The sequence below is a fragment of the Ursus americanus genome, chromosome 21 (assembly GCF_024610735.1).
Source record: "Ursus americanus isolate L20-20 chromosome 21, mUrsAme1.1.p, whole genome shotgun sequence".
NCBI lineage: Eukaryota > Metazoa > Chordata > Mammalia > Carnivora > Ursidae > Ursus > Ursus americanus.
In genome coordinates, this window is record NC_142147.1 from 27,926,768 (window position 1) to 27,935,804 (window position 9,037).

General features: G+C 55.3%; 2 protein-coding genes across 8 annotated transcripts in view; one reads left to right on the plus strand and one right to left on the minus strand.

The window, feature by feature from the left end:
• Positions 1-9,037, plus strand: part of LOC123778679 (pyruvate dehydrogenase phosphatase regulatory subunit, mitochondrial-like) — a 44,445-nt gene that overhangs the window by 3,459 nt on the left and 31,949 nt on the right. For 2 of the 3 annotated variants that reach the window (XR_015728067.1, XR_015728068.1), the window contains exons 2-3: positions 4,477-4,764; positions 5,939-8,316. Coding sequence is in view for 1 of the 3 variants with exons in the window: in XM_045776224.2 (XP_045632180.1) it covers positions 4,541-4,764; positions 5,939-6,072; positions 8,124-8,316 (551 nt within the window). In the remaining 2 variants the exon portion in view is untranslated. Of the gene's footprint in view, positions 1-4,476; positions 4,765-5,938; positions 8,317-9,037 lie in introns of those variants that run through there. The other variant, XM_045776224.2, reaches the window with a different exon arrangement.
• Positions 1,188-9,037, minus strand: part of LOC123778678 (pyruvate dehydrogenase phosphatase regulatory subunit, mitochondrial) — a 36,450-nt gene continuing 28,600 nt past the window's right edge. For 2 of the 5 annotated variants that reach the window (XR_015728066.1, XR_015728062.1), the window contains 2 exons: positions 8,855-9,005; positions 1,188-8,580 (listed from right to left, as the gene is read on the minus strand). The gene's annotated coding sequence lies outside the window, so the exon portion shown is untranslated. The remainder of the gene's footprint in view (positions 8,581-8,854; positions 9,006-9,037) is intronic. The other 3 variants (XR_015728065.1, XR_015728063.1, XR_015728064.1) reach the window with 3 other exon arrangements.

The following is a 9,037-nucleotide window of genomic DNA, read 5'->3' on the forward strand; positions in this document are numbered from 1 at the left end:
TTAGAGGAACAGTGTGCCCAGGTCCCGGAGGTTTCAGAATCCCGTCCTGTTTGAGGCATGAATTACAAGTAGTTCAGTCTGGCTGCAGAGGACGAGACCCGAGATACGCAATGAGCAGGTAGTGAAGGGTCTTGCACTTCCCGTGAAGAAGATTGCCTTTTCCTGAGGACAGCAGAAAGTCATGGATGAGTTTAAAGCGGGGGTGTGAGACAAGCTTTTCACTTGAGCGGAGTGGCTCAGAGGCCGGTGTCAGGACTGCCGGATGTGGGGAGACCGGTGTGCAGAAGGCCCGTCAGGAAGCTCTGCAGTAATGTGAGCAAGGGTGGCGGCCTGGACTCAGGTCCCTGCGTGGGGATGGGGAGAGGGGATCCATCTGAGGGAAGTGTAGCTTGTGGAGGCGTTAGTCCTTGCCGGTTGGCTGCGTAGAGGAGATGAGAAAGGGAGGAACCCAGCGTAACGCCCAGGGGTCCCGTATGTGCTGTCAGTGGGGGACCCAGCAGTGGAGCAGGTTTGGAGAGTGAGGAGGACGGGTTTCCCTGTTGGGTGTGCCCAGTTTGCCGTACGGGAGCCCAGGTGGACACGGCCGTTGTTCCGCTAGAGGTGCAGATGAAAGGTCGGGGCCGCTGTGGGGTGGGCCATCCGTCGCGGTAGGCAGCGAAATCCCCCTGGAGAGGCGCGGGCCGAGGGGAGAAGCCGCCCCCGGGGCGCCGTGAGAGACGCGGACCGAGAAGGACGGGCAGGGGAGAGAAGCCAGCGAAGCCGTGGCCGGGGTAGTACGAGTCAGAATAACACCGGGAAAGAGGGCGTGAGTAGCAGGAGCGATGGGCGATATGAAGTGCTGTGGAGGATGTGAGGTGGCGCCGGGGTCCCCGGAAGTTGGCAACGTGAGCCTTCTTGGTGAGAGCAGCGTTCCTGGCTTGGCGGGACAGAAGCCCAGCCGCGTTGGGTTCGGGACAGACTGGAAACGGGGAAAAGGGACAGGTCATGTAGGAAGCCCTCTCCTGAAGGTATTTGTCGAGTGGAAAGGCAGGTTGTGAGATCACACGGAGAGTCAGTTCTGGCTTGACCGCCGGCAGACTCTGCAGTCACTGAGGAATAAGGAAAGGAGGACACAGGACAGGCGGTGGCACTCAGGTGGACAGCAGGGCAGCACATTGGGGCTGCTTATATGAAATGATGGGAAATCGTCGTTTTTTAAAATTTTATTTGCTTGAGAGAGAGGAAGAGAGAGAGAGAGCACCTGTGAGTGGGGGAAGGGGTAGAGGGGGAGAGAGAATCCCGATGTGGGGCTCGATCCCCCGACACCGAGACCATGACCTGCGCCGAAGCCAAGAGTCGGACGCTCGACCAACTGAGCCACCCAGGCGCCCTGATGGGAAATCATAATTTCCTCCTATGTTTGTGTTTTTTGCCAAGACCATATTCTTTATAATTTAGAATTTTTAAAATGAAAAATCGCTACTCGAAGACAGTTACGGAGCTTTTGTTCCATTTCTTCAGTGGGTTGGGAGGACTTGAACGTATGAAAACGCTGAGGGTCAGGGGGGAGCACCGAAGGTACGTGGCAGAGGAGCTGGGTTCATGGAGCTGAGTTCCCGGGAAGGAGGGAGAGGGATCCGGGGCACTTGGTGCGGGGATGACCTTTTGACGCTCTGAGGGAAGGAGAGATGACTGTAGGTGCAAGTGGGGTTATTGGTGGAGTTTCAGGGGATGAGATGAGACGGGTTATCTGCTTTGAAGGAAGGAAGAGAGGAGGTGGGGTCCGAGGTTGGGAGAAGAGCAGTGTTGTGGGTTCAGAACCCGAGTGTGGACAGACATCTGCCTGTGTCTGAACCCGCCGTGGCCCCGGGGCTGGGGAGAGAGTGCCTGGCACCTGAGCCGCGAAGGAACTAGGCCTTTTCAAGTCTGAGCCAGCGGTAAGAGTTCTGAAGGGAGGAGGAGATGCTCACCCTCCCTCCTGGTGGCGAGCTCAGAAGAAGGCGGCTGGCCATGTGGCGGTGGCCGTTCCCTCGGAAGAGCTGCATCTCCACGGAGACCGAAGTGAGAGCGTACTGGCAAGGGGCCTGGTGCTTAACTTTGGAAAGGATGTTCTGGAGGGCAAGGTGGAGAGATCTGGAGGGGAGGACAGCAGAGACGGGGAGGGGGGACAGAAATCGGTCCTGTGGGGACGAGGTTGCAGGAAGAAGCTTCTGACCATTGGACAGGGACCGAGGGTGTGAGGCCTGGTGACGACCGCGAGGTGGCTGAGTAATCAGCCCTGCTTGGATGGGATTTGTCTTGGGACGCGGTGTAGGACTGCTCGGTCTGCGTTCTGAGATCCTGTGTGATGGACGGGCACCCACACCTTGGCCTTGGACGAGTTGGGCTATTTGGGGCCTGCCGTGGGTCCCGGGCTGGTAGTGGCATGCTGCCGGGTGTACCGTCTGCTGGGGCTGTCCTCTGAAGTCCCCCCTCTCCCCACGCTCGGTGACCCTGCCGTCTCCCGGCAAGTCTGTGTGCGGTTTCCTGAACGTCGAACAGGCCTCTGCTTTGCCGGGAGAGTAATTCTCCCTGGTGGCCCGATCCCATACCCTTTCCCTTCTCTGCCTTATGATGGTGGTTGTCTCATAGACACGTGTGCTTGGTCACAGCCTGTGACACCCGAGGGTGCGGGATAAGCCCACCTGGACTAACCCGCCCCTGTTTCCGGGAAGAGGCCTGCTGGACCTTGAGTCTCCCTCTCCAGCCCGTGGCCTGTGCAGACACGGGGCACGCCGTCCCTCACTGCGGCTTTGGGTCCTCTCTCTCTCTTCTCTTTCAGGATCTCATTCTTTGTCACCACCTGTCCTTCCGGACCCACCTCTTTCCCGGCCCTTCCTGCCACCAGTGAAACAGTCTCCACGGCCCACGCCTTTATAGACGGAGAACCCTGCTCTGTCCCCTGTTCTTTTCTTGCTGCTGGCTGGTTTTCCTGCTCCCTTCAGAGCAGAATGTGAAGGAGCAGTCTGCATTCCCTCATCTCCTCGCTTGGAGCTTGCTCTGGTCCAGATTTCATCCCGAGCACTCCCCTGGGAATGTTCTTTTTGGGGACACCAAGGCCTCTGTTGTCAAGTCCCAGCGGACCCTTCACCGTCCTGCTGCACCCCCGGGCACCCTCCGTAGTGAACCGCTTCTTGAAACCCTTTCCTCTCTTGGCTTCTGTGACAGCGATGCCTGGTTCTCTTTCTGCCTCGCCACGGCTCCTTCTCTGTTTCTTGAACCACTTCCGTTTGTCTGGATGCTCTGTCAGTCTGCCCAGCACTCTGTCCTCTGTCCAGGACTTTCTTTCTCTTCCCAAGCTGTACCTGCTGGGGAGCCTCAGGGTTCTTCTTGTTCCTCAGCACGCCGGCTCCCCAGGTACCCCGTGTGTTCCCCTAGCTTCAGGCCTGGATGTCTCGCTGCTGCTTGGCCTTTTCCCATGGGTGCCCGCTAGGCGTCTCGCACCTAACCCCTCAGAGTGGAATGTTTGCTTGTCTGCGCACCCGCGTCTGTGCCCCTTCGCAGCCTCGCTCTCACTCACTCTCCTTCCAGAGCCGCCTCCCTCCCCATCCCTAGCCCTTCACACTGTAGCTTAACCCAGAAACTCTGCCATCATTCTTATTTCTCCCCTTGCCCCATTTTAACATCCCGTTTGTTGGCAAGTAAGTTCTGTCCTTTCACCTCCAGAACAATCCTGTCGTGGGTCTGACTCCACTGCCACCATCCTGGTCTAAGCCCCCATGCCCTCCCTCTAGGACTATGCTGTAGCTTCCTAGCCCTGTTTTTCCCCTCGTCCTCCAGTCCACTCCCTGCCGTGGAGCCTGACTGATCTTGGAAAAGCATTATCAGATCATTTCATTCCCTGCTTTAGTATTTTCCTTTGCCCTCGGAGCGGAATCCCAGCTCATCACGATGGCATCCGCGCGCTGTGTGTCATTGCTTTCTGCCTGCCTCTCCAGCCTCGTCTTGGGTCCTCTCCGCCTCACTCATCGTGCTGTGGGCACACTGGCCTCCCTTCTGTGCTCGGACTGCTCAAGGTCTGCCTCCCCTCAGGGCCCTTGCATGTGCTTGTGCCTCTGTCTGGAAGACGCATCCAGCTGATTCCTGGTCACCATTGGGTCTCTTTTCCAATGTCACCTTCTTCCTGACCATCCTATTTTACATATGCCTTCAGTTATGCCAGCACATTGGCCTTGTTCCTTGTTTTATCTGTGTATGGGCCGCCCCCACCAGAGGCACCCTCGCACACACTCAAACCCCACTCACTCTCTGTGTCTCTAATGAAAGTTGCATAAAGGCAAAGACCTCCTCCTTGCTGTCCCCTGCTGTCTCTGTAGCTGGCAAGGTGTCTGGAACTGCGCAGGGCCTCAGACGTTGGCCGAAAGCACGATTAGCGTTCGTTGTTGCCTCCTCTCCCTCTCTCAGTAATCCTGTGCACTGGGTGCAGTGGGATGAAGTCTGCTTGCTTTCTCTGTCCAGTGTGAATGTCGGGGATCTCCGCCTAGCCGAGTGAGAGGACACCTCCGAGCTGCTGACAGACGTGATGTTTTACCGGCTGCTGTCGGTGGCCCGAAGACAGAGGACCGGCCGAGGATGGCAGAACTGGTCGTCGGGGAGGAGCAGCGCGTCGGCTGCCGAGGCGCATTCTGTCGCCCTGCCGGCCCAGGCGCAGGTGGTCATCTGTGGTGGTGGAATCATGGGCACATCCGTGGCCTATCACCTCTCCAAGATGGGGTGGAAGGATATTGTTCTTTTGGAGCAGGGCAGGTAAGGACCAGACGGCACACGGCTTGGGGCTGCGTTGCACCCACTGTGTGGGCTCCCCCTCATCCCCTCTCCTCCCGGTAATATCGTCCCGCCAGTAGCTACCCTGACTGGCACTAAGTAGCAGGAGAACCACAGAAAAGGCAACATCTTCTGTACGCAGTTTCACGATGCGCACTGCCCGTGTTTTCTGGCTCGGAGAGAGGTGGCCGACTCCAGCGCACCGAGTCTCTAGAGAGGGTGCGTTTCATTTCGGGGTCACGGCACACCTCACCATCTTGTCCTCTTCGTTGTAGTGGCAACATCAGCCCTGTGGCTCAAGGGCTTCCTCTGGGAGCCGAGATGAAATTGGCTACACCCTTCCTGCCTGATCTGTTTCTTTTCTTCATTGAACTCACGTACTTGAGAGCAGTGGTAGATTTCTAGAACAAACGTGAAGGTAGTGCAGCGGTCCCCTATGCCTCACACCTGTGTGCACCTAGGAGGAACACCTTAGGTTGGGATCGCCGTTAAACGTAATGGATCCGTGTGGATACCTGCCACTAGCTGAAGCTCATGCTTTGTTCAAGTTGTTTCACTTTTCCCCTAATGTCCCTTTTCTGTTCTATTGCCTACCAGAAATTGGATGACCTTTAACACGTCTGTTGTATTTATTTCTGAATAGGCAATACATTTACACGATTCAGATTGAAAATTGTAAAAGAGTGTACAGGGAAAAGTCTGCCTCCCACCCCTGACTTCTAGCTGGAAGTTTCCCTCGCTGGAGGCAAGTTAAGTTCCTTGTGTATCGTTCCAGATACTCCCCACGTATATGAGCCAATCTGTATCGGTCAGTTTGTATGTGTGTACCTGGGTATTCGTTCATTATTTTTTTCTCTCTTTTTTTATACAAGTTAGTAGCGTATCTTAAACAGTGTCCCTCCCCTTGCTTTCTTCATTAGGATTGTCCCATATTGTTGCGTAAAATTTGCTTTCTCTCGTTCCTTTTTTTATGGCTGTGTAGAGTATCCCATCGTAGAGGGGCACTCCAGACCGTTCAGTCCCGCTCTTGTCGGTGAATATGTAGGTTGCTTCCAATCTTTTGATATGCCAGACGATGCCGTCATGAGGATCTTTGAACTAGTTGCCCTCACAGACGTCGAAGTCTGCCTAATAGCACTTTGGATGCATCCCGCAGGCTGGCTGCTGGCTCTACGAGGTTCTGTGCCGGCATCCTGAGCACCGCCAGGCACTTGACCATTGAGCAGAAGATGGCGGACTATTCCAACAAACTCTACCACCAGTTAGAGCAAGAAACGGGGATCCAGACAGGTAAGCAGGTAATTTGCCGTTTCCTGGTCTGCCTGTGCCCCAGACTCTGGTGCTCCGTACCGTGTGCAGCCCGACGCTACGTCGGCCTGCGGATTTGGTAGTCAGGGCTTGAGTCTCAGTCTGGGCTCTGCCACTCGCCAGGGTCTTACCTTGGGCAAGGCTGTCAGCGTGCTGGGCTCTCTCCCTTTTCCCCACCCAGCAGTCGAGGGGATTCCGACCTTACCCCAGATCCTTTCCAGAGCCTGTCGCTCTCAGGGTAGGAAAGTCTTCCTGGGCCATTTCCTCTTATCTCCCTCACTGAAGTCTAGTAAGTGGCCACACCTGGCTCCTGAATGAAGAAGCAGAGGACATACTTCAGTTTAGGTGCTTGATGGTGAAATTGTGGTTGACCCGCTGCATTTCACCAGTTGCTCTGAAGGCCGTTTCTGACTAAAAAGCTTAAACGTAGGTTACCCCTTATGTGTGTCAGCAAGGGAAGAGAACCCGGGGAATCGTGAGCTGAGTGCGACCGGAGCAAGTAGAAGGGGAGGCCGAGCCACGGGCTGGTCCCGCACGACCACAGGTTAGAAGCGTGTCTGTCAGCGTGTCGTCAGCTGACGGATCAGCCGGAAGCCCGGGGTGAGCCTCGCGTCGTGGCTGAAGAAACCGTCTGGTGGCCACGGGAATCATCCTGGGGGAGTAGCGGGGCCTAGGGATGAAATTCATCCGTAGGACGCGGGCATCCGTCAGGGTTGCTCTTCTGAAGACCTGCATAATTCAGATCACAGATAATTCCAGACTAATCCTGACAGGGTTGGTAGCTTGCTCTGTTCGCCAGCTGAGCGGCCCTGCTGGGGGGATCACAGCGTAAGCACAGCGGATGGTTTCCTTTGCTGGCCGACTCAGCCCTTATGTGACCCATGACACAGTTTTCGTTGGGAAGGTGAGATTTGAATTATTAGAAATTTTGATGACAGACTAAGGTTTTATAGCATTTCCCTTTCGCAGGATTCCTACTCTGGTGAAGTGTCACCTTGTCTGTAAATCCTAGAGCAAGACTGAACGTCTGGGCACTAGGATTGGGTAGATGTGTGAGTGGAGAGAGGAGGTGCCAGGAGAGGAGCTAGAGGAGGGAAGGAAGAGGCCGCCTGCCCTCGAGCACGTTCGCGGGGGTCCCGGGCTGGCCTCGCCCTGGTCCCCGCCCAGGAGCTGCGCCTGACTCCCCCACGGTGTTCTCAGACTTGGCCAGGCTTCCTTTTGAGAGGCGAGGACTCTGAGGGAAGACAGTAAGAAGAGTTCCTGCTGCCTCACCGCTGCCTCCCCACCTCTGGCTTTCGTTAGGGAGGATGCCTGCTACGTGCGGGCAGGCAGGAGCGAGTCCCTTTTGGTTGGATTTAATTTGATGGCAACGGGTCCTCGAATCGGGTGGTAAGCAGAGTTTGAGTCAGAAGATGGTCCACCTAAGGGGCCCCGAGCTGGAACTGCTGACTTCCGGTCCCCTGGTTCGGTCCCTAGTGCTTTGCCGAGCCCTGCATTGCTTACCTGCTTGGATGCTAGAGGAACCCGGGTCACAGGCCTCTTTTCTGTAAGGTAAGTTCGTCTCACTTGAGTTCTGGGGCACCACCTGGAACCCATTTTTGGGCCTGGTGTCTCCTCGATGCTTGCAGGGCCGTGAGGAAGTCAGGCAAGGGAGGGTCCGGGGATTACCCTCAGTCTGTCACCCCCATTGCAGTCCAGCCGTGGGGCCGTGAAAAGGGGACGAGGGGTCCCCCGAGGGGAGAATTCTGGTACCGGCAGGACGCGTAGGTGCCAGTCAGCGGACTGCTTTTGAGACGTTAAATGAGGACACGTGACCTACGTACAACCTGGATTTCCTGACACTACACGCTAATCCTCAGAAGATTTGCATTTTCGTGAGGTGTCTGCTTTTGACCAGGGCCCATTTGGCTCTTCTGAGAAAGCCTCTTCCACGAGCTCTTCTGCGAGGAGAGGGCGTCCAGAAGCGTAAGGAGTGGAAGTGTGTGAATTCCCCAGAGCTGAGGCCGGTGTTTGGGTTTGTTTTTATGGCTCAGAGCCCCTGCTGAGTTCCCTCCTGCGGCGCATGCCAGACCTGGAGACTCTGGAGATCCTGAAGTTGGTGAACTGCTCTGAGACCTTCATCCCAGACATGAGGTGCATCATGGGCGAGTCTCCTGCAGTCCAGGGCTACTCTGTCCTGGCGGGAATGAACTCTGCTGGCCTTTCGTTTGGTGGAGGGGCTGGGAGGTAAGTAAGTCTTCCTTGATCAGACCCTGCTTGCTGGGGCTTCCTTCCTAGAGTGACTTGGTGTTAGTGTGGCGTGTGGTGGACGGATGTCATCTGGTATGCTGTAATGAGGAGGTACACATCATTAGAGAGTTGTCCCCTTCAAAGTAGTCACTGTGGGATCTTCCGGAAGTGTCATTGTGCACGTTTCAGGAATTCTGCTTTGGCATTTTTCTTGGAGCCTGCGGGATGTACTTTTATATTCAGTGTTGGCCATTCAGTGATCTGGAAATTTAAGAAATAGGTTTGGAAGACAAGTTGATGAGATTGGTATAGACATATTAGCCTATCTCCCCATTCATAGATGTAATTGCTCAAAAAATAGTTGCGTAAATAATGTCCGGTGACTGAATTTTTACGTCCGTATAGTGAAGGATCACTGGGTGTTTCTCTGTTTTCTTCTCTTCCTACTGTGTAAGCAAGGATATACAGAGTCTGTTTTGCACACCATCATGGGCCCTCAGGTGGACGGGTGATATGTCCAGTGCCAGGTTCTTACCGTGTACTCAGCTGTCCGGCAGGAGGGGAGGTCAAATCCATGGACAGGGACAGTAACCTCAGATGATAATGAGAGGTGCTCTCTGCAGGCTGCCATCACCGTGTGGCATATGCCTCTAGCTTACCCTTGGTTTCCACGTGGTTTTCCTTCTCTAGGTAATAGTATAAGGTTTTATGGAAAGTA